Source organism: Carettochelys insculpta, chromosome 5 (genome assembly GCF_033958435.1).
Source record: "Carettochelys insculpta isolate YL-2023 chromosome 5, ASM3395843v1, whole genome shotgun sequence".
Taxonomy (NCBI): Eukaryota; Metazoa; Chordata; order Testudines; family Carettochelyidae; genus Carettochelys; species Carettochelys insculpta.
In genome coordinates this window covers 57,295,274-57,320,355 of record NC_134141.1, presented here as the reverse complement: position 1 = coordinate 57,320,355, position 25,082 = coordinate 57,295,274, and the positions used below count along the sequence as shown (strand labels likewise).

Here is a 25,082-nt window from a genome sequence, read left to right as displayed (position 1 = left end):
ATATCAGCTTTTTTATGAGAAAGATTTGCAAGTCGAACTTTCAGTGAATAAAGCTTAGCTGTACACATATATACGTGTGCACACTTAGCTATACCCATAAGCTACATCTACACTACAGTGTTCTTTTGGAAGATGAGCTTCCAGAAGACTGTCTTTTGAAAGAGCGTGTCTACACACAAAAAGTGAGTTGAGCCTTTGATCTGCCACGAATGGGGTCTCATGGCTGACAAGCCCGTCCAAGGCCTGCAGCCAACCGTTCCATTGAAGGACCTCCCCCAAACACCCACCCCTGCACACACTGATGCCTGGAGAGCTGCAACGTGCACAGCAGAGCTTGTACATGGATCCCATGGCCAGCACCACCCATGGATCCGGAACAGCAGCTCCTAGAATTACAGCTGGCCTTTCTGGGTACTGTGGTCAGCCACCTGCCCACGGTGTTCACACCCACTCTCTACCTTCTCCTTGGGACGAGCCCTCCCACTGGAGCCTCTTCACTTGGGATCCCACTGATGCCACCCTCTAGTGCCCTGGCACCTCTGGAGCCACCCTAGCAGTGCCAACTAGTGGGAGCGGCTGGTGATGGAGGACTGGAATGATGCCAGATGGCTCCAGAATTTCAGAGTAAGTACGTGGACATTCCAGGAGCTCTGCCACTGGGTTGCCTCCACCCTGAGACACCAGGACACCCACGTATGGCCTGCACTCCCCCTCAGAAAGAGGGTTGCCACCTCCGTATGGAAGCTGGCTACCCCAAACAGCTACCGGACTGTAAGGTATCAGTTCAGGGTGAGCAAGGCCACCTTTGGTGCTGTTCTCATGGAGATAAGGCATGCTCCTGTCATGCACCCACCACAGGGAGTGGGGAGGGGCCTCCTGGGCAAGGAGGACCCTTGATGGCTGGGGGCATGCGGGAGAGGGCCAGGAAGGGACTGGGTACACCTCATCACACCCTCAGGAGAGCATACACCCTCCCTCCCATGTAAGTTGTCCATACGATCAACGCAATGCTGCTCCACAGGGTCATCCGCATGGGGGGATATGGACTTGGCTGTCATAGGATTTGCCGCGCTTGGCTTCACGCAGTGCTTTGGTGCCCTGGACAGGATGCGCATCCCTATCCACTCCCTGGAACACAGAGCCAGCTGCTATGTAACAGAAAAGGCTACCACTCGGTAGCGCTCCAGGTGTTGGTGGACTCCAAGGGCCACTTCATGGATATCTATGTGGGATGGGCGGGGTGGACACATGACGCCTGTGTGTTCTGGAACTCCAGGGTCTGCTGGAGGCCAAGACATTCATCATCATGCCCCTCTGCATGGTGGCGGATGTTGCCTACCCCCTGCAGCCCTGGCTGATGCAGCCTACACTGGCCACCCCAGCCCCACCCAGGAAGTTTTTAACACCTGCTTCAACAAGGCCCACAGCAGAGTCGTTTCTGTTGCCTCCTCACACGCCTGGAGGTCAGCCTGTAGAACGTCCTGCAGGTGATGTGCGCCTGCTGCTTCCTCCACAATATTGTGGAGGGCAAAGGCGAGGTGTTTATCCAGGGGTAGGTGGCTGAGTCTGGCCCTGTCTATGAGTAGCCGGCCACTGCCCTGAGTTGCCAGGCACACCAGGATGGGGTAGGCATCAGGGAGGCCCTCCAAAAGAGCTTCGCTTCTGGACCCCAGTGAACCCCTCCACATGCACAGCCAACCCCCGCAGGCCCCTGTGCACATACACCTTTCACCGTCCTCCCACCATGAGCATAGGACACAGGGATGGTGCAAAAATAAACTGTTGAGTGAAAACTCTTGACTGTGATTTTTAAAAACAGCGAACACAGCTATTTAGAGTGGAGAGCTGGGGCAAACTATATACATAAGGGGTCTGAGGAAGGGGAGGGCAGCTCAACAGGGGGCAGGCATCAGTCCAGGGTAGAGGTGGAAGGCTGGGAGCCCCGTCAGCCCTGGGAGCCCCATCCACCCCGATCTGAGGTCCCCGGCAAGGAGGGGATGGGATGGGATGGGATGGGAAGGGAAGCACAGGGAGGTAGTGCTGTGGGAGGGCTTCAGCAGGATAAGGCATGAGAGGGTCAGGCTCAGTGGGAGAGTGGCAAGGGGGGAAATGGGGATGGCAGGTAGGCCAGGTGTTCCCACAGGACTGAGGTCCCACAGGTTGCCCGTGTGGTCATCCCAGGCTGCCCTCCACCACACCAGATCCGCTTCCTTCCAGGTAGAGGTGCTGCTCTGCCACCTCTGCATGGCAGCGGATGGTGTCTTCTTCTATGGACCACCACCATGTCCTCCTGGTGCGGCCCTGTTCTGGTGCTGTTGGAGGGGGTTTACAGGGCCTCCTCTTCCACCTCTGCTGGGCTATCCAGGATCACAAATCGGTCGGGGATCTCCCAGCCCTCTTGCGGCATGACAGCAAGGATGTAGAGGGGGAGATGGACAGCACATCAGTCCCTCAGTACTGGCCTGAGGGCTGTGGCTCCCACCCCTCTGTAGGTACCAGCTCCCCATCCACCTGCGGGCACCAGCCCCTCATCCCCCATCCAATGGCACTGCTGCCATAGGTTATTGCGAGCACTGAGGGGTTTCCCAGCAGTGTGAAGCAGTCCCCGGGCATAGTCCAGCCCCCATCCACCCTGTCCTCCCCCGTGCGGTTTGCAGCGCTGTCCATGGGGGCGGGTGCTGAGTGTTGCCAGTGGCCGTTTCTGTGTGCCTGAAGCCACAACCTTCCAGGATGTGTCTGGCCCAGGTCCGGCGATTGCTTGGGTCATCTGCTGACAGCTGTAGTGCCCCTGTCCTGCAGTCTGGGGTGTGCGCCCTGCCAGGAACTTACCGGGGCATCCCTCACTGAGGTCCAGTGATGTCGTACTGGCCGTCACCCAGCTCAACGATTACGACGATAGGTCAATCACCAGCTCCTCTTCACTCAAGTCCCTGGATGGTAGCTCCAGCTAAGTGCCCAGCAGGGCGGGACTGTCTTGGGATCCCGGCTCATATGTCACTGTGCCAAGGACTGCGGGCAGTAAGGAGCTCCCCCAGGACCTCATAGAATCATCATAGAATCATAGAACAATAGAGTTGGAAGAGACCTAAAAAAGCCCTCAAGTCCAGCCTCCTGCCCTAGGCAGGACCAAACCCATCAGATCAGATCAGCCCAGCCAGGGCTTTGTCGAGGCGAGACTTAAACACCTCCAGGGATGGAGACTCCACTACTTCCCTGGGTAGACCATTCCAATGCCTCACCACCCTCCTCGTGAAAAAGTTCTTCCTCATGTTCAACCTGGACCTTTCCAACCGCAACTTGGGACCATTGTTCCACATTCTGCCATCTGTGACCACTGTGAACAGCCTCTCTCCAGCCTCTTTGCAACCTCCCTTCAGTAAGTTGAAGGCTGTTACCAAGTCCCCCCTCAGTCTTCTCTCCTGTAGACTAAACAGTCCCAATTCCCTCAACCTTTCTTCATAGGTCATGTACTCCAGCCCCCTAATTATTTTGATCACCCTCCACTGGACCCTCTCCATTGTATCCATATCCTTCCTATAATTGGGGGCCCAGAACTGGACACAGTACTCCAGATGCGGCCTCACCAAAGCCGAATAAAGAGGAACAATCACTTCTCCGGATCTACCGGCAATGCTCCTCTTGATGCAACCTAATATGCCATTAGCCTTCTTGGCTACAACGGCACACTGTTGACTCATGTCCAGCTTCTCATCCACTACTACTCCCAGGTCCTTTTCTGCAGAACTACTACTGAGCCAGTCGGACCCCAGCCTGTAGCAATGCTTGGGATTCTTCCTGCCCAAGTGCAGGACTCTGCGCTTGTCCTTACTGAACCTCATCAGATGTCTTGCAGTCCACCCTCCAGAGCTCCATGTAGTAGGGGCAGGTTGTGAGATGAGCCCCTGAGTGGTCAGGGATGTCCCGGGCCTGGGTGTAAGCCTGCCAGAGATTTCTGGCTGGCCAATCCACTGGCTGGCCAAGCCACTGGTGAAGCAGGCAAAGGTGGCCACATTTCTCCACTTGCCACCCATCTCACAGAGGACCTCCTCCTCCTTCCACAGCTCCAGGAGGTCTCCAAGCTCTGTCTCAGTCCAGAAGAGTGTTATTTTTGGGGGGCTGGCCAGTGTCCTGCAAGCCCTGTGAGGGGAAGCCCTAGGGCTCCTGGGGCAGCTGGCTGCTGGCCATGTCCCTCTGTTCCAGTTCGGTGGATGGCTGTGAGAGTGTGCTGAAAGCAGCCAGCATGCTCTCAGCTTCCTGCCACGGGGTTTCTGGGTCCATGTGGCTTTAAATGCAGCCGGATGCAGGGACCATAAAGCTCCGCTGCCACCAGTCAGGGAATCTGCTTGCCCCAGCTGGCTGGCACCATGGAGGTCTCCTCTTTCAAAAGAGCGGTCAGTGGGGCATCTATGCACATTTACTTTCAAAAGAGTCTTTCAAAGGGGGCTCTCTTCCTAATGCAGGATCAAGGAGCACTTTTGAAAGCTGCACCACATTCCTCCAGTTTCCTTTCAAAAGAGTGAGTTCTGTGTGTACACGCTTCATGTGCTCTTTCAAAAGAGGGCCAGGTTTTCCGAACATATTTGCTAGTGTAGACACAGCTATACAGTTTTGTATGATAAGTGGGCATCTGCACCTGCAAATTAACAGTTATGTGCCTGTCTTGCTCATTTACTCAGATAGATGTGGCAATTGGAGGTGGAAATGTAGACATGAAGCATCTGAGCATTTTTGTGTGTTGATATTTTTGGATTGCTTTTTTAAAGAAATTAAGACTCTAAAATACATGTTTACGCTTTGGCCCCAGTCCTGGAAGCTTTTTCATGTTTGAAGACAACTGAACACCACTGATGTCACTGGATCTTGACATAGACTCAAGAGACCCCATGTGCAGATGAGGTTCCAGGACTGGGGCTTGCTTTTTCTACTTAATGCAGGTTGGAACACAGAAAGAAATGCCAGTTTCACTTCAGTTCAGTTAATTTCACATTCTGATTCTCACATTCATTAACATGTTGCTGCCTTTTTTTATTTCTGAAACTGCGAAGGAAATCTATATTATTTATTAGGTGATCATCTCCTAATAAATAATATTGCTAGTCTTTAAGGTGTTTGTTTGTCAGCCCCACCCTGGTGCTAAGACCTTGACTGTGTATAGTTGTCTGCCCTGCTTTGTGCTAAGGCCTGTTCTTCTCTAGGATGCTACCACTGTTTGGCTTACATGCCTATAGACTGCAGCCCAGGCTGACCACAGGCCCTGAATTGCACAGGGTTTGTTTGGCCGTCCCATTCAGTACCAGAGCTGGGGCTATACAGACTGGGAAAGGTGATGGTGGTGGTCCTAGCATAGGCATGTATTAGTGATCAGATTTGCACCATTACTTAAGAATCATGTGAAGCAGTGTCAGGGGGAAACTTGATTTAAATGATTTTTTTTCCTTGGTGATTTCAATTGTGATTGAAATCAGTGATATACATCCCCTTGATTTAAATCAGTCCACCCTGATGTAGTTTCTTTGAAGTTTTACTTTTTATTGTACTAGGATAATGTCTCAGTGCGTGGCTAAATATGACAAATTTTAGCATCAGACAGAAGCAATTTTTGTTGTTTTTTCCCTCTTACTGATCAAATATGAGTGAATATGGTTGGCTTAAGGTCAACGAATGTGCACATTTGTATGCAAGGAAATGTGCTTTTGGTGTGACAATTAATGCACTCAGCCAGCTGTGAGATGTCTAATCTTCAGTTTTGTTTTGATTTTAGATTGCAGTCAACTAAAATTCCCACCTGCAAACAAACACACATACTGTCACAGCTGCTAGTGTCACAGGGTTGACCTTAAACTTCAGCCCTTTCACTTCTCAGTGTGAGAATTCAATACACAGCTATTTTGTTTGTTTGTTTGTTTGTTTTTGTGAAGATACAAACTAACATGGGTACCTCTCTGGGAAGGGAATGTTCACATTCAAGAAAAACCTACTGAAATTAAATCTATTGAAATCCCCAGTTATCTCTAGCTCCCTGGCTCATCCCACCACGACCTTCACCCAACTCCAGTGTTAACCACCCTCTTTGCCCAGCCAGTCATAACTTTTTTTTTTTTTGGTTCCTCATCTAATCTCAGTTTGCTCTCACTTACTGGCTTCCAGTCTCCCTTTCACCTGTTTCCCTCCCTAGCTCCCAGTCCCACTTTGCCACACTCCGTTATGAATAGGTGGTGCTTTTGTCACCACTTATTGTAGAATAAGGTGTAGATGCTAATTTGTGCTTACCTATCTTTGTAGAACTCAATACCTATCTTTAGAGCTCGGAAACACATGCATTATAAATTTAATTCTAAAGCAAAATTTTGCATAATACATAGAGAGCAATAGAAGTACTCCAGTTTTAAGTAGAGTTGTAAAATGGTTGCTTTATTGTTGTTAGGTGTATGTTAATCCTTCTTCTTAATTTCTTCTCAAACCAAACCAAAAAGAGTTTGAATCAAACTGAAACAAAATTTGATGAGAACAGACTATAATACATACAATGTGGAAAAAATTAGTTGGACAAGAGATATTTGAGTGAAGTTCAATTATAAAACACTGGATGAGATAACAGATCAAGGGGTCTGAGTAAACATTTGAATATAAATAGCATTGAGTGTGAATACTTTCAGTCAGATTTTGTATTTGGGATCTCACCCGTCACAGCTATAAAGACAACAACAAATGGTAAAATCGTTTGGACAGTATTATTGCCCTGGCCTGGATTTTACCTGATTTAAAGTGGAAAGGTTTATTCTATTACTGCCATTTTGAACTATGCAGTATTCTACAATGTGATCCAAATTCAGCAAAACAGGGTCATTATTGATAAACTTCATCCCCTGGGAATCAAACTTGCTGCCTTCAATACAATGCTCTTTGCTAAGCGAGCAAGAGCTCACTTTCAGCAATAATATCAAGCAATCTGTGCTGCAATGTACAGCATCATTGGGCTAATAGATCTGCCTCCTGTAAGATACTTTTAATATTATCAAGCTTGATTTACTGCAAGTTAAAAATAGATGTAAAAATGGAAAGTTATTTTTAATAATGCTCCTCTCTTGGGAGGCTGCTTATGGGAGCCCAAGTAGTAGTTAGTGTGTTGAATCAAAGCAATTGTTACAAAGAAATTATGTTTAAAGTGTGAGTGCCAGAATACCTCTGATATGTCAGAGGTAAGTTTATAAAGAGAAATAACTGTATTACTGTAAGCAGGCTGGTTGCACCACCTATTATTAAGGTTGCACGACACTTTAAAAACATGCCTTTTCTGGGAAAAAAAATATGTAAATGTGGAATTAAAGACTATATAATAATGCAGGCACATCAAGAAGGCAAAGGAAGGTTGCACAGGCAACCTTAATTTCAGCATCTCTGAATTTTTACTAAGTTTTAGATGCTAGAATTTATAAGCTTAATTAAAGTTCTTTTAATGTAGTTTTGTTGTTGTACATAAAAGATTCAATACAGATAGAATGTGGGATTGTGTTAAAGCAGTGAACAGTGTTTTCAGGTTCCTTTTCTTTTACCAGGTTATACCTCTCAGCTTGACTGGGTTGGAAGCAAAAATAATTTGTCTAAACAACTCAACGAAGTAATATATATGAGACATAAATTTCTTTTTATCATTCGTATATCTGCAGTTTATTTTAATTCTGTTGCTAGTGAAGTAGGCACAGAGTTATCTTTTGATGGAGAGATTTATTGTGGTGCTTTTGTTCCTTTTCCAGGATTTTCTTTGCATGCTGCTGGAGGACATCCCAGAACAAAAAAGGTATGTGAGAATCAGGTTAGAAAAGATGTTTAAAAAGGGGAGAAGAAATAAGTTCTAAGTAAGAATTGTGCCAAATGGAGATGTCAGCAGTGGGGTTCTACTTCAGTAATTTACAGGCTCACACACACACACACACACACACACACACACACACACACACACACACACACACACACACACACACACACACACACACACACACACACACCCCCCCCCCCGACAGGAAGGGATGAATTGAGATATTTTAATAGTACTGTTAATTCTTAGGATACATTGCACTTACATAATACTTGAACATTAAAGAATTCAGAGTCAGAGCACTTTGTTGGATGGGGCATATAAGTTACAGAAGATTAAAAATGACGGGAGGAGAATTTCAGGGGAGAGATATAAAGGTAGAAATGGGAATTTGTTGCCTGTCTTATGGACCCTTGAACGTTTTCCCCCGAGTGTCTTGCCCAAGGTTACACAAGGAAATCTGTAGCAGAGCTTTGAATTATCCCTGTTCTGTACTTTAGGTACAGAATCACCCATCTCTAAAACCCTGAAATAGTCAGTATTCAAATGCTGAGTCAAATTCTTCTATTCTTACTCAAGTACAAGTACAAATTAGGCCACAAGTAATCCCCATTGTCTTGAGTGAGATTTCTTGAAGCATAAGGTGATACTCAGAGTATGCAAGGGGATTGTGCTCTGGCTCATGGTTATATAATGGATCACAGCAGTTCAGCCTACAGCAAACAAAAAAGAGATCTTGTGAAAAGGAAACAGAAGATGTTGCTTGGTATTTTAGACAGCCAAATTTAAAAACAGAAACTGAAGACATATTAGCAACAAAGGGTCCTGTGGCACCTTATAGACTAACAGAAAAGTTTTGAGCATGAGCTTTCGTGAGCACAGACTCACTTCATCAGATGCTGGTCTTGGAAATCTGCAGGGCCAGGTATAAATAAGCCAGAGCAAGGGTGGGGATAACAAGGTTAGCTCAGTCAGCAAGGGTGAGGCTTACTACCAGCAGTTGATCTGGAGGTGTGAACACCAAGGGAGGGGAAGCTGCTTTTGTATTTAGCCAGCCATTCACAGTCTTTGTTTAAGCCTGAGCTGAGGGCGTTGAATTTGCAGATGAATTGTAGCTCAGAAATTGTAGCTGGACAGCAAAAAAAAATTCAGGACCAGACTCCAAAGAGATATTTCTGAGCTACAATTCATCTGCAAATTCGATGCCCTCAGCTCTGGCTTAAACAAAGACTGCGAATGGCTGGCTAAAAACAGAAGCAGCTTCCCCTCCCTTGGTGTTCACACCTCCAGATCAACTGCCGGTAGTAAGCCTCACCCTTGCTGACTGAACTAACCTTGTTATCCCCACCCTTGCTCTGGCTTATTTATACCTGGCCCTGCAGATTTCCAAGACCAGCATCTGATGAAGTGAGTCTGTGCTCACGAAAGCTCATGCTCAAAACTTTTCTGTTAGTCTATAAGGTGCCACAGGACCCTTTGTTGCTGTTACAGATCCAGACTAACACGGCTACCCCTCTGATACTTGAAGAAATATTGTTGCCAAAAGCTGGGAATGCCTATTGGCCAAAGTAGCTTTCTGAGATATTCGCAATGTTCTCAGTGAATGTTGCATACATATATTTGAAGATCAGTGTTTCTTGATACACTCAGTTCATTCTGCCATTTAAAAATGGTCATAACTGCTTGATTCACTGTTTAATCATAAGGTCTGGAAGTCTTAATTCTAGTTTCTTGCACTCTTTTTCTTGTATATTTAGCTGCTAAAATATCTGAGAATATCAGTACCTGCCTCAATCTGCCAAGTCTGCCCTCCTGAGCTTCCATGTTTAGTATGGACTGGTCTGTCTGGGAGGCTCAAATTCAAATTAAATCTGTTTAATGATGGGTTGGATCCAATATCAGAATTACAAATTCTCATGGGACCGTTAGACCAATCTAAAATTATTTCTCAGGATGAGGGAGCAATAATTTGATGACTAATGTGTCTTTCTGTCTGCCAACTTCCAACCATCACTGAGAACACAAGTTAGAAATCTTGCCAGGCTTTATAAAGTTTGAAGTGTGTTCTAAAAGGCTACATCTACACGTGCACGCTACATCGAAGTAGCTAATTTCGAAGTAGCGACATCGAAATAGCCTATTTCAATGAATAGCGTCTACACGTCCTCCAGGGCCGGCAACGTCGATGTTCAACTTCGACGTTGCGCAGCCCAACATTCAAACAGGCGCAGCGAGGGAACGTCTACACGCCCAAGTAGCACACATCGAAATAGGGATGCCAGGCACAGCTGCAGACAGGGTCACCGGGCGGACTAGCGCTTCCGGGGCAACAGCTAGCCGCTCCCTTAAAGGGCCCCTCCCAGACACACTCAGCCTGCACAGCACGCGGTCTGAGGAGCCATAGGCACACAGACCCCGGGCGCCGCAGTCATGGACCCCCAGCAGCAGCAGCAGCAGCAGCCAGAGGTCCACCCAGCCCTCCCGGCAGGAGCAGGGCTTGCCCTGCTCCGTGCCATGCGGGAGGAAGCTGAGCACCTCCTTGCCCCAGAGGAGGAGATGCCCCCAGGGCAGCAGGGCTCAACCCCTACCCCTGCAGCACCCCGCCCCCCCCCGCCTCACACGCCGGCGGCTGTGGAGCTACCCCACCAGCACCAACTGGTGGGAGCGGCTGGTGCTTGGGGAGTGGAACGACGACCACTGGCTCAGGAACTTCAGGATGAGCCGGCAGACATTTCTGGAGCTGTGCCAGTGGCTCACCCCCGCACTCAGGCACCAGGACACCGCCATGCAGCGTGCCCTCACAGTGCAGAAACGGGTCGGCATCGCTGTCTGGAAGCTGGCCACTCCAGACAGCTACCGATCCGTGGGCCAGCAGTTTGGTGTCGGCAAGGCCACCGTCGGGGCTGTCTTCATGGAGGTAAGCGAACCCACGGGGGGAGGGCAGGGCAGGGCAGGGCAGGGGGGCCAGGGCAGGGGAGGGCAGGGCAGGGCAGGGCCACACACACCCTGCTCACCCCTCATTGGTGCTGTTCCATGTGCTTTCTCTGCAGGTTGTGCGTACCATCAACGCCATGCTCCTGCACAGGCTCGTGAGGCTGGGGGACCCAGATGCCACCATCGCCGCCTTTGCTACCCTGGGCTTCCCCAACTGCTTCGGGGCTCTGGATGGGACTCACATCCCCATCCGCGCCCCGCATCACAGTGGAGGACGATACCTGAATCGATAGGGCTAGCATTCTGTCGTCCTCCAGGCCTTGGTGGACAGCCGGGGACGTTTCCAGGACATTTACGTGGGCTGGCCTGGCAGCACCCACGACGCCCGGGTTTTCCGGAACTCGGGCCTGTGCCGCCGGCTGGAGGCGGGGACCTACATCCCCCAGCGGGAGATCCCTCTGGGGGACACCACCATGCCCCTCTGCGTCATCACAGATGCGGCCTACCCCCTCCGGTCGTGGCTCATGCACCCCTACACGGGCCATCTCTCCGCTAGGCAGGAGCGCTTCAACCAGCGCCTGAACCATGCGTTCCAGGTGGTGGAGCGCTCATTTGGCCGCCTGAAGGGACGCTGGAGATGTCTCCTGACCCGCCTGGATGCAGGCCCCAACAACATCCCCCAGATTGTCGGTGCCTGCTGCGCCCTGCACAATTTGGTAGAGAGCAAGGGGGACACCTTTTTCCAGGGCTGGGCTGCGGAGGCCAGCAGGGCAGACGTCCAGCCACCTGCTGCCCCCAGTCGGCAGGTGGACCCCGAGGGGACCCGGGTCCGGGAGGCCCTGCGGGCCCACTTCGACGACCAGGCCGCGGGGTGAACTCTGCCCAGGCCCCCTACTGCCCGCCCCTTCCTCCACCACACTCCTGCCCCGACACCTACACCATGGAGCACCCCACCGCACCCCCCTCCCACTTGTCCTGGACAAATGACAGCACGCACTTGTGGCTGAACTTAAACTTTTTTTTTTCTTTCCGAACCTCTTTTTTGTAACTGTAAATAAATATTTGAACCAAAAACCAAAAACTATGTACAAACATGTTGAACAAAAGCAATATGTACAAAAATAAAACAATACAAAGAAACAACAGTCCTCAATAATCAAAAGAAAACCAGGGAGGATAAAGGGGAGAACTATTTACATGGGGGGACGGGGCAAACTGGGGGCAGAAAAGAACAGGGTCCAACTATATACAAGGGGGGGGGCCACGTCCCTCGCCCCTATAGCCCGGCACCGGGCGTTGGCGGCCAGAAGCCCCGCCGTGGTCGCAGCCTGGTCCGTGGCTGGGTGGGAGCGGGCTGGACCGGAAGGTACGGTGGCCGGCGAGTGTCAGGTGGCTCCAGGGGTCCCTCGGCGCTCCGGCCCTCGCCGGTGGGTGGCGGGGCGACGGCAGACGGGACGGCGACGGGCGGAGCAGCTGGTGGTGGGGCTGCAGGAGCAGGCAGGGCGGGCGATGTGGCGGCCGGCGTGGCATGGGGGGCCAGGTAGTCCACCAAGCGGTTAAATGTCTCCATGTAGGCGCCCCATGCCTCCTGGCGCCAGGCCAGCGCCCGCTCCTGCAGCTGGAGGTGCTGCTCCGCGACCTCCAGCTGCCGACGGTGGATGGCCAGCAGCTGGGGGTCCGTCGGCGGTTGGCGGCGCAGGGTCCGCCGTCTAGCCCGCCGGGGGGCCGGTCGGTCCTCGGCCGAGGGGCTGGCCTGGAGCGATGGTCCCGGAGGGCTCTCTGGGATGACTGACGCCTTGCCGGCGCTCTCTTCCGGTCCTTCTGATGGTGCAGGTGCAGGACACAAGAGAGGAGTGGGGGAAGAAGAATGGAGACAGGCGTTAGTGTGGGCCCCGAGCCGTGGCCTTTGTCCCCCCAGCCCTGTGCTGCAGGTTTCCCATCCCCGTCCCTGGGAGATGCTGCTGTGATGGATGGGGTTCAGGGGTCCCCCTGCCCTGCACCCCATCCCCTGGTGGGAGCGACTCTCACTTCACCCCGCAGGGTCTGACAGCAGGAGAGGTTTGGTAGGCCACAGGTGCCCAGTTTCTCCCAGGAGTGACAGCACCAGCTGTCGGAAGAGACAGTCCTTCCAACCCATCCTGGGGAGAAGACCCCAAGGGGTGCCCCTCTGGGATGCAGCTTTCCTCCTCCTCAGGCTGGCTGCCTTCCAGCTCTCCCTTCCCCTAGCCTCTACCTGTGGGCCCTGCCCTCGCCCCCCAAGTCCAAGCCAGCTCGGCTCCTCCCTCCCGTTTGTTCAGGGCAGAGGTGTCACCTGCCAGCTGTAGCCCCAGGATCCTCCTTTGCCCCTGGGAGCTATTCGGCTCTTGTTGCTCATATGTAGCCTGAGTCTCCCTTTGCCACTCCCCCCACTCCATCACATGCTGCTGCTGCGGGGTGTCCCACCCCCTCCTCCTGGGGGCCCCTCGAGGTTCCGCTCCCCCCTGGCCCGGGGATGGGGCATGGCACTGTCACGCGCGGTGGGGGGGGGGGGGGGGGGGGCGCAGGGGCTGATGCAGTGCTGTGAGGGCCATGGCCCTGGTGTCCTTGGGGCCATGGCCATGTGAGCATGTGGGGGGCCCTGGACACATATCTCTTACCCCCGCCCCTCAAGCCCAGGGGTGTCCACCAGAGGGGGAGACCTACCTGTCGGTCCGCTCCCACGGTCCAGAGATCCCCGGGGGGCGGAGGCCCTGCTGCTGCTCCGTGATGGCAGGAGGAGGATCTGCAGGCTGGATTCTGCGGAGGAGGAGCCCCCCTCCTCCTTCTCCTCCTCCTCCTCCTCCTGCCGTGATGTCCTGGGGGTGGCCTCCGGGGGGAGCCCCCGGGGTGCGGGGCTTGCCTCCGGGGCGGACTCTGTCTGCAGGGCCTGCTGGGGCTCGTCGGCCGAGGTGTCAAGGGTGGCCGGAGGGGAGGAGGTGTGCTGGGGGCCCATGATATCCCTGAGCTCCCTGTAAAAGGGGCAAGTGACGGGGGCAGCCCCAGATTGGCTGGCCGCATCCTGGGCCCGGGAGTAACCTTGTCGCAGCTCCTTGACCTTACTCCTGACGTGGTCAGGAGTGCGGGCAGGGTGACCCCGGGCAGCCAGGCCGTCGGCCAGCCGAGCGAATGCATCCGCGTTCCGCCTCTTGCTCCCCATTACCTGGAGCACCTCCTCCTCGCTCCAGAGCCCCAGCAGGTCCCGCAGTTCAGCCTCTGTCCAGGAGGGGCCCCGCTGCCGCTTGCCAGCCTGGCTGCCCTGGCTCCCCTTGGGGGGGGTCCCCTGGGGGCGCTGGGGGGGCTGCCGGCCAGCCATCGCAGCTATGTGGGGGGCTGAGGGTGGTGCAGGCTGGCCGCGTGTGCAGGCTGCAGCCTGCACGTTGCCTCAGCTTCCTGCAGAGGAAGGGAGGGGGAGGGGACCTTTAAGGGGCCGCTCCACACGGCCACCAGTGAGCTGATGGGCTGGAGAGAGCGTCTCTCAACCCCCAAGCTGATGGCCGCCATGGAGGACCCGGCAATTTCGACGTTGCGGGACGCGGATCGTGTACACGTGCCCTACTTTGACGTTGAACTTCGAACTAGGGCGCTATTCCGATCCCCTCATGAGGTTAGCGACTTCGACATCTCGCCGCCTAACGTCGAAGTTAACTTCAAAATAGCGCCCGACGCGTGTAGCCGTGACGGGCGCTATTTCGAAGTTAGTGCCGCTACTTCGAAGTAGCGTGCACGTGTAGACGCAGCTAAAATGTTACAAAGAAAAATGATATGGATAAAAAAACGCTTTTTTCCTTTCTGGTGTTATTGATTTTTATTTTTCATAGTGATAAAAATGGAGGAGAAAGATCAGTGTATTTTATTGTAAAAGGGTTAATTATTTCAGAAGGTCCTGTAAGATATTTGAAAGCTGGTTTGACCACAGGTGGTTTTGGTTTTTGTAAGGTAGTCAAAATAAAATGTATTTGAATTATTTTACTGATCGCAGTTCTGCTGGAAATAGGGAGCCAGTATGCCCAGCATATGACTTTCCCCAGTCTTCCCATTCCAACCCTCTTTTCATGTAGTCCTTCCAGCTCTAGGAGATGTGTCTCTCCAATTATATGTTAGAATAATGCTAATTATTTTTCTGATATTGGGTACATCAGATGAAGTCGAGGGCACGTCTTCACTTCTAGGAAGATTGACCCAATCAGGGTCTGAGATCAGCTTAGTTAGCCTCATCTGAGATCAGTACCTTATTGTGATCATCCCTAGTCTGAGAATTTGGTAGTCTAAGACTATGTCTACACTAGGACACAACGTCGAAGTAACCTATTTCGAAATAAGAACTTCGAAGTAAGAACTTCGAAATAGGCTTCTTCGACGATTATCATCTACACGTCCTCCAGGGCTGGCAAATGTTAACGTTCAATGTCAAAGTAGCGCTGGGGAACATTGAAAAGAGCCGCCCTGGAGGGAAACGCGGAGCGTCCAGACACAAGCCCCCTATTTCAAAATAAGGGGCCAGGAAAGCCCACGAACTGGGTCACAGAGCACACTAGCCCTTCCGGGGCAGCTGCAAGCCACTCACTTAAAGGGCCCCTCCCAGACACACTCGGCCTGCACTGCACGAGCAGCCCTGCGTTGGTGAGACAAGCCTCGCAGACCTCGAGCCTGCAGACATGGACCTCCAGCAGCAGCTGGAAGCCCTACAAGCTGTCTCCCGCAGATCAGGCGCCCTTCTAGATGCTGCCTGGGCAGCCACCCAGCAGCTTCTGGAAGGGGAGCCCTCCCCAGGAGCACCAGGAGACGCCCCCAACCATTGGACTCTCCTTACCCTCCCCCGCTGGGTGCCCTGCCGACTCTGGAGCTACCCCTCCAGCACCGAGTGGTGGGAGCACCTGGTTATGGGGAATGGAATGATGACCAGTAGCTGTGGAACTTCCGCATGAGCCGGCAGACCTATATGGAGCTCTGCCAGTGGCTCACCCCCACACTCAGGCACCAGGACACCCGCATGCGGCGCGCCCTCCCCGTCAAGAAGAGGGTCACAATAGCTGTCTGGAAGCTGGCCACTCCAGACAGCTACCACTCCGTGGGACAGCAGTTTGGAGTGGGAAAGGCCACAGTCGGGGCTGTCCTCATGGAGGTAAGGAGGCCTGGGGCTGAACTCCCTGCTGGGAACGGGGGCCTGGGTGAGGGGGGCCTGGGTGAGGGGGTCACACTCTGCCAACCCTCACAGACACCCGTGTTCCCTCCCCACAGGTGGTGCATGCACTCAATGCCCTGCTGCTGAAGAGGGTCATCCAAGTTGGGGACCTGGACGCGGCCGTCGAGGGATTTGCTGCCATGGAATTCCCCAACTGCTTCGGATCCCTTGATGGGACCCACATCCCCATCCGTGCCCCCAGATCACAGTGGTGGCCGCTATGTCAACAGGAAGGGCTACCACTCTGTGGTCCTGCAGGCCATGGTCGACAGCCATGGCCGCTTCCAGGACATCTACGTGGGCTGGCCCGGCTCTACCCACGACACCCGCATTTTCCAGAATTCGGGACTATGCCGCCGACTGCAAGCGGGGACGTACATCCCCCAGAGGGAGATCCCTCTGGGGGATACCACCACCGTACCCCTCTGCCTTGTGGCGGATGCGGCATACCCCCTCCAGCCCTGGCTTATGCGGCCCTATACAGGCCACATCTCTGACAGCCAGGAGCGCTACAATGCCCGCTTCAACCATGCCTGACAAGTGGTCGAGTGAGCCTTCGGGTGCCTGAAAGGCCACTGGCATTGCCTCCTGGCACGCCTAGATCTGGGCCTCCCAAACCTCCCCCAGGTTGTGGGGGCCTGCTGCACACTCCACAACCTGCTGGAAAGCAAGGGTGAGGCCTTCGTGCAGGGCTGGGCACAGAAGGCTGCAACAGCCTACCCCCAGCCAGCCACTGCCCCGAGCCGCCAGGCCCACCAGGACGGGGTCCGGGTCTGGGAGGCCCTAAGGGAGTACTTTCACCAGGGGGCCCAGTGAGCGACCCCCCCCCCGGCTATCCCTGCACTCCACCCCAGCACCCACACCTCACCCTCACGAAAAGCACATGGGACACAGGTTTTGGGAAAAATAAAACTGTCATTATTTACAAGAAAAACAAAAATGTCACCACTTTTTGGCCAATAAATAATAATATTAGCAAAAAGAACAGATTAATGACAATAATAACGATGTACAAGTGGGGACATCTCTACAAACTATAATGGGGGGGTCAACTATAAATAACTATATACAAGGGTGGGGACAACTATTTACAGGGGGGAGATGTGAGCAGGCCACCCATCGGCCCCTCATTCTGGGGCGGGGGTAGAAGGGCGCGACCCCCACCGCATCTGGCTGGCCAGTCCCCCTCTCAGCCGGGGTCCCTGGCGAGGCTGGCTGGGGGCCGGGAGCATGGGGAGGTATGGCCAAGGCAGGTCCACGGCCCTGGGTGGCTCCTGCTCTGAGGAGCTGGTGGGTGGGGCAGCAGGTGGGACATCAGCGGGCGGGACATGAGCAGGCGGAGCAGCGGGGAGGGCAGGTCGGAGGACATCGGCGGGGAGGCAGACGGGCCACCAGCTCCTCAAGGGTATTGGCCACCCAGTTAAAGGTGGCCGTGAACTCGTGCCAGGCCTCCCGGCACCAGGCAGCCTCCCTCTCCTCAAATTGGAGCCTCCGCTCCATGAGGTCCACCTGGTGCCGGAGGGCGGCAGACACCTCCCGGTTGTAGGTGGTGGTGGTGCAGTGGTGTCGTCCCCGGGCGTGGACCCGGACTGGGGCAGGCGGTGTCCCCGACAGCTGGTGCTCCGGTGGTCTGGGAGGGCTGTCGGGGACGACAGATGGTGCGGCTGCAGAAGTAGGGGGAAAGGGGGAAGGGAGGTCGTGAGTACCCCGCCTTGACCCGTGGCCCACCCCCCATTCCCCCAAGGGCCTGTGTCCCCACCCCATCTATCCCCCATTGGTGCGTGCAGTGATCCTGTGGGTGGCCCCCTCCAGTGGTACTCCCCTCTCCCCTCCCACCAGGGGTGGGGCATGGCACTGTCCATGGGTGGAGGTGCTGCTGGGCACTGGTGGCTGTAGCACTGTCCCTGTGCTGTGGATTGCCCGGGCCATGTCAGGCTGGGGTGTTGTGGGGATGTGTGGGGCCCCCGGCCATGTGGTGCCCCCGCCCCATGCTCAGGGGGTCTGTGCCCTGTGGGTTATGTACCTGATGGTGCACTGCCAGGCTCCGGAGATGCCCATGAGGCAGACACCCAGCTGGAGCTGTGGGACAGCACATCCAGCACCAGCTCCCCCTCCTCACTGGACTACTCCGTGGCTGGGGTGGAGGGTCCTGGCTGTAAGCGTCGGGGGGCAGGGCTGGCCTCCGGTCCTGACCCTGTCTCCGAGGCCGGCTGGGGCTCGTTGGCCGTGGTGTCAAGGGTGGCTGGGGGGAGGAGGTGCCCCGGGGGCCCAGGATAGCCCTGAGCTCCTGGTAATAGGGGCAAGTGACAGGGGCAGCCCCAGATCGGCTGGCTGAGTCCTGGGCCCGGGCGTAACCCTGCTGCAACTCCTTGACCTTGCTCCTGACATCGTCAGGAGTGTGGGCAGGGTGACCCTGCGCAGCCAGGCCCTCAGCCAGCAAGGCAAACACCTCCGTGTTCCGCCGCTTGCTCCCCCTGACATGCAGCACCTCCTCCTCCCCACAGAGCCCCAGCAGGTCTCGGAGCTCAGGGTCTGTCCAGGAGGGGCCCCGCTTCCTACCCTGCCGGCTGGAGGCCTGGGATGGCCCAGAGGGGGAGCTCTGGGGGCGCTCGTGAGGCAGGCTGGCTGGCTGCCATGGTGTCCCTCTGGCAGTGCAGGGACACCACATGGCAGGGCTGCTGCATGCACGCTGCCAGCTTCCTGCGACGGGGTTTCTGGGTCCCTGCAGCTTTAAGAGCCACTGAGTGCAGAGACCATAGAGCCCCACAGGGGCTGGACAGAGCATCTCAACCCCTCAGCTGATGGTCGCCATGGAGGACTCTGCTATTTTGAAGTAGCGGGACACGGATCGCCTACACACACCCTACTTCGATGGTCAATGTCGAAGTAGGGCGCTATTCCCATCTTCTGATGGGAATAGCGATTTCGACATCTTGCCGCTTACCGTTGATTTCAACGTCTACACGCGCCGGGTGCTATTTCGACGTTGTGCCAGCTACTTCGAAGTAGCCGGCTAGGGTAGACGTAGCCTAAATGTATAGACAAAGGGTAGGTAAAAGGTGTATTAACCTCTTTACAGATGGTGAACTTAGCAAATGGAGATTGTGATTTATCCAAGATCACACAGAAATTCTGTGGCAGAGCTGAGATGTGAACCCAAGGCCTAGTCTAGTACCTTATCCACAAGACTACCCATCATCTTTTGTCACAGTTAGGAAAAATCACTTAAGCATCAAGCAGTGGAATTTAAACAAGTGGTAAGGGTCCTCACTGAAGAAGGATGCTTTTCCTGAAATATCACACCATCTATATTTCTACTAAATAGTGGATCTTGCTGCAGTAATCTGTGTGTAGTCTGTTTTTCTGTCCTGCTCCAAAGCCAGCACAGGAGTCAGTGGTAGTCTTTCCATTGGCTTCACAGGCTACGTCTACACAAGAGGGTTTTGTTAACAAAACCCGGCTTTTGTTGACAAAACTTGGGGGGTGTCTTCACAGCAAGTGCTCAGTTCGGAGTTTTCTGACAGAAGCTGGTACATCCGCTAGCAGCGGCATACCTTTTCTCATTGAGGTATAACACCTTTCTTGACTGTATTCTGTCAACAAAACGGCTGTGTAGACACTTGGGAGCCCCTTTTGTCAACACAGGGGTCCTCCATGGTGTTGACCTGCCGGAGCCAGGAGACACCCTCCCACAGGCATGGTTCTATGTGAGCTGCATGTGTGTGTGGGGCCCCTGGAGAGGGCACAGCTGTGTCCGGGCCACCTGCCACTCATGCCAGGACCCTTCCGTGGCCACCCACTGCCGTGCTAGCCCATCAGGCTGGCGGGGAGCAGTGGTCAGGTTGGTCGAAGCCATGGATGTGCACACCCGGGACAGCTCTATCTCATGGCCTAGGGGTGGGGGCTGCTGCTCATGGAGGGCCTGGGGCCGGGTCATGAGGGGGTGTGCTGCTGAAGGACTCCCCCTCCCTACAGTGGCACCATCCAAGGGCTGCCAGCCTCCCTGCACACTCAGGCAGCCCCAGGGAGGAGCTGGAGGCACTTGGAGTGATGCCCCCAAGAGACAGCAGCCCACCACCAGCAGGGCATGCCCGCACCAGAGGGGACATTGCCGCCCAGAGGACAACACCCTATGGGTTTACATGGCTACCCTCTGGTGGCAAAATGACATTGCGGTGTAGTGGCTGCAGAGGGATGAGGAGTGACACTGGGACTGGGTGCAGGCCTCTGACCAGTGACTGTCCTGGGCAGACCACCTGCTGGATCTCGTGGAGACCTGGATGGCCTGGACCACCCCACCTGCAGCCCCCGCCATTCTCCTCACTGCTTCAGTCCTGCCCCTCTGCTCTTGCACCACCCCCCCAGACCCTGTGATGGGTAGTGGACATGGCCGGTGTCCATGCCCCCCAGACCCCACCTGCCTCCCAGCCCCGTCACCTCCTCTGCTCTCTTCTCTCCCTACTCACTTCCGCTGCTGAACATGACCCTGCAGCAGGGCCCCCCCCGCCCCCGTGATCCCAGGCCCAACTCACCTCTGAGGGGAACCCGACCCCTGAGTGGGAGGGGATCTCGAGGCCAGTCTGCATGGCTCACAGACCTCTACCCCCACTGTAGAGTAAGTCCCCTCCCAGCTGAGATGCACCTGTGTCCTCCCCCTGCTGCACAAAGGCACGTTACCATTTGCAAATTGTTGTTTAACACAGGTTTATTTTTTCCACCAGTTCTATTTTGTAAAGTAAAAGCTTATTTTTAAGCACCACTCCTGTGTCCCTCCTTGTTGAATGGGGGTCGGTGGTGGAAGGGAGGGGTGTGGGGGGTAGGAGTGCTGGGCCAGGGCACCCCCAGGGATGGCCACTGGGGGCAAAGAGCAAAGCTCTCCCACAGGGCTTCCCAGATGTGCACTCTGTCCATGTGAGCTTGCTGGCTGGGGGCCATGCCAGGCTTCCCATGTAAACATAGCCACAGAGGTTTTGGTCAGACTCTTTGTCAACCCCAAAATGTATCTTTGCAACTGCTCCGGATGAGAGTCGGGGAAGGGAATGTGAGAGAGAGCCCAGATCAGGAGGACTGGCTATCATAATAACAACCTTTAAAAATAGCACTAGAGTCTGGCATTAGAATTCCTATAATTTCTCCATTAGAGAAATTATACAGATCAGGAGTGGGCAATAAGCTGGAGAATGTTCACCAGGTTTAGCCCCTGACAGGCCACCACTGCTTTCTTTACTTGCGACTCTGAAGGTAAGAGTTTTTGAAGCTCCCATTTGGCTGTGAATCTCTGTTTCCAGCCAGTGAGAGCTGCAGAAAGCAGCACAGACTAAGAAACCACTTCCTGTAACTCCCATCGTCCAGGAATGGTGATCCAAGGCTAATGGGAGCTTCAATGGGCCCTACCTGTGGAGGTGCAGGTGCAGGTAAATAAACAGGAATGGTCTGCCAGGAGCTAATCCTAGCAAACTGCTTCCAACTTGCAGGCCAGTTATTGACCACTGCTGGTCTAGATAATAATTTAGTCCTGCCATGAGGGCAAGTTGCTGGACTAGATAGTCTCTCAAGATCCTTTTTAGTCCTATGATTCTATGAGCCAGTACAATCTGAGCAACTTGTTAGCTTTATTTTTTTCCTAGATTAGAGTGGTGGCTGAACAGTGTTCTAAACTTGTTTCAAAACAGTGTTTTGAAATGTTCTATTGCTGGCTCTGAACTCAGAGAAAGCTAAACGAAGGCTTAGACATTGCAGAGCTGCTGCGAATGAAGTGTCATTTTGCATTCATTTTTACTAGAAAATTTTACCCTTACAACATGGCTGTTCTCTAAAAGCTGGTGTAAAATTGTTATAATAGGGTTCTGTGTTTGTCTGTTAATGAAACCCAGATCAGATTTACTCTATTTACAAGTAAGAGGTTCTTTCCCCAGCTGCTAGATTTCCAAAGTCAGTTTAGAATCTGAAAGTCTGACTTTTGCAACAACAGTAATAAAGATTCTGCTGCTGGAATTTTGTCAGTAATTTTGATGATGACATGTGAGACTCAATAGTATCCAGTTCACATTCTTTGAAAGCACTGTTGATTCTTCAGGCCTAACAAGATTGAATGGAAAAAGTAACATGTTAAATTTAATCTTTAAAGCAAATGGATTTGACCCATAATATACACATGGAAAGTAAATCTTTTGAGTTAGAAGGTGCCTATTCTGATCACAAGTGTACTTTATCCAACTATGAAAAAGGGACAGCTTATATTCTTAGAATCAGAAAAAAAGGTAAATGCTGGGCATGAAATCAAATCAAAGTCTACGTCTACACTAGCACGCTACGTCAAAGTAGCCTATTTCAAAGTAAGAACATCGAAATAGGTTACTTCGACGCGTATCGTCTACACATCCTCTGGGGCTGGTGCCATCGATGTTCAACGTCGAAGTAGCGACGTGGAATATCAAAAGGAGCCGCCCGGGAAGGAAATGCGGAGTGTCCACACACACACACACACACACACACACACAAGCACTCCCTGTCGAAATAAGGGGCCAGCAGAGCCTGCGGACAGGGTCACAGGCTGGACTAGCCCTTCTGGGGCAACAGCAAGCCGTTCCCTCAAAGGGCCCCTCCCAGACACACTTGGCCTGCACAGCACGAGGTCAGCAGAGCCGACAACTGGTTGCAGACCCCATGCACACAGCATGGACTCCCAGCTGCAGCAGCACCAACAGCAGCAGCAGCCAAAAGCCCTGGGCTAAGGGCTGCTTCACACGGCAACCATAGAGCCCTGCAGGGCCTGGACAGAGCGTCTCTCAACCCCTCAGCTGATGGCCGCCATGGAGGACCCCGCTATTTCAATGTAGCAGGATGCGGCTCATCTACACACGCCCTACTTCGATATTGAACATTGAAGTAGGGCACTATTTCCATCTTCATATAGGAATAGCGGTTTCGACATCTCACCGCCTAACGTCGATTTCAACGTTGAAATAGCGCATGGCGTGTGTAGACGTAGTGCATGCTATTTTGACGTTGTGCCAGCTACTTCGAAGTAGGCAGCTAGTGTAGACGCACCCATTGTGTTAAATTAGAAATAAAATAGAGAACCTTCAGCCCTTCTCAGTTAACCAGCCTGAAATTTCATACAGTGTTATTTCTTTAAAAACTATATTACTTTTCATTTACTTCAGTCTTCTGAATTTCTGTCTCAAAATAGTATTTAATTTTTGATAATATAACATTTGTACTGTATCACAACCTAAATTTCTACATATTACAATATTATAGCAACCTGTGGGAGTACATAACTACAAACAATAGCTCTGCTTATTGTGAATTATCCAAACCACAAGAGTTGAGGTTGATGTCTGAATGCTGGAATCTGGTAACACCATGGACAGACAGAAAAGGCATGCTGAGGCTAAGGAACCTAGTCTCAGAGGGGTAGCTATGTTACTCTGTAGTGTCATCAAAAACAAAAAACAAAAAACAAAAAACAAAAAACAAAAAACAAAAAACAAAAAACAAAAAACAAAAAACACAAAGCCAACACAAAAGCCTGTCCTATAACACCTTAAAGACTAACAGTTTTATTTATTAGTGTAACAAGTCCAGAGACGCCCAGCCCCTTGGCCTAGGGCGGGCGGCAGCAAAAAGGGGGTTAGAGCACCAGCCCGTACTCAGTTCGGGCGGTCAGCGGCTCACCGCTACAATACCATACAGACCCCAGCCCTCAATCTAGGGCGGGGCCGCAGTTCACAAGAGTTGTATAGTTCTGGGCCCAGCCCTTAGTTCAGGGCAGGGCAGCAGTTCCCAGGTAATAGTACAGTTCTAGGCCCGGCCCTCAGTCCAGGGTAGGGCAGCAGTCCCAAGTACTAGCACAGTTCTGGGCCCAGCCCTCAGTCCAGGGCAGGGCAGCAACACAAGGGTTAAACACAAGCCCAGCCCTCAGTTTGGGGCGGGGCAGCAACCCAGGGGTTTAAGCGCAGGCCCAGCCCTCAGTTTGGGGCGAGGCAGCAACACAAGGGTTTTCGCACAGGCTGGCCCTGTCAAGAGGGGGGTAGGGGGTCGCAGGCCCTCCCACTCCACTGCGACCCGGCCCGGGGCCCTGGGGGTCGCTCACACGCAACCCCGGCAGTGGGGATCCAGACCGCAACACGCTGCCATGGGTTCGTGAGCGTCATTCCCCAGGCCACTTCCTACCTCGACCTCTGCTGGCGGAAGGTCCCAGTCCATCTGGTCAAGGGGTCCCCCTAGGTCAGTCTCCTCCAGGTCATCCACCTTCGGGGGCTCCGGCCAGTTGTCCATAACAATGTCATTAGGGTAGTCAGGCGGCGGTAATACAGGAGACCCGAGGCAATCCTGGGCCTGAGTGCTGTAAGGATCCGCCGGGACTGTGGGGCAGCCCGCTCCTGGGGCTTCTTCCAAGGTGGGGGGTCTCCGCTAGCATGAAGGTCCTGGTAGGTCTGGGAAGTCCGGGTAGTCCCCTTGGGGCATATGGACCCGGGATTGCTTGGAGCCGCTGGGGGCTTGCTCCTCCGGCCTGGCTGGGCAGCAGCAGGCCCTCTCCCTTTGGCGCCGAGGAGCTCGTGCAGGCACATCCTCCCTGCCCAGAGGCCGAGGCACAAATGGGTCCTGAGTCCCGCCTTTGGCTCTTCTAGCCCTTGGCCCCGCCCTCTGAGGGGTGGGCCCCTGGTCTCCTGGCTCCAGCCCCGCCCACCAGGGCCTCTGCATAGCCTCCCCTGCCTCCGGGTCTGCAGGAGGCCATACTGACTCACTACAATTAGGTAATGATGTTTTGTGGGTACAACCCACTTCATCAGGTGGAATCAGATAAAGTGGATCTTACCCACAAAAGCTCATTGCCTAATCAATAGAATTGTTTGTGTTTAAGGTGCTATAGGACTGCATAGTTTGTTTTTTGGTGAAGCTACAGAGTAACATGTTTTGTCCCCCCTCAAGGAACTTAACAGTTCAATGCTTCAAATCCAAAAGAAGTGAACAAACAGCCAGAGACCTCTAAAAGCTGGTCAAATCTGGATTTAAATAATTAACCTAAATGTAAAAAGCACCACCCGGTGCAAATGTAGTGCCTATGTTTAGTGTACTTTTGGTTGTCTGTAAAAAGTCAATTTCCATAATTTCTATAATGATCAG

At 53.2% G+C, this 25,082-nt stretch overlaps 1 protein-coding gene across 11 annotated transcripts in view; it reads left to right on the top strand.

Moving 5' to 3' along the window:
* The window catches only part of AOPEP (aminopeptidase O (putative)), a 436,790-nt gene that overhangs the window by 218,251 nt on the left and 193,457 nt on the right, over positions 1 to 25,082 (top strand). For 9 of the 11 annotated variants that reach the window (XM_074995130.1, XM_074995128.1, XM_074995129.1 and 6 more), the window contains one exon: positions 7,755 to 7,798. In XM_074995130.1, coding sequence (XP_074851231.1) covers positions 7,755 to 7,798 — 44 coding nt within the window. Of the gene's footprint in view, positions 1 to 7,754; positions 7,799 to 10,866; positions 11,072 to 16,006; positions 16,840 to 25,082 lie in introns of those variants that run through there. The other 2 variants (XM_074995136.1, XM_074995135.1) reach the window with 2 other exon arrangements.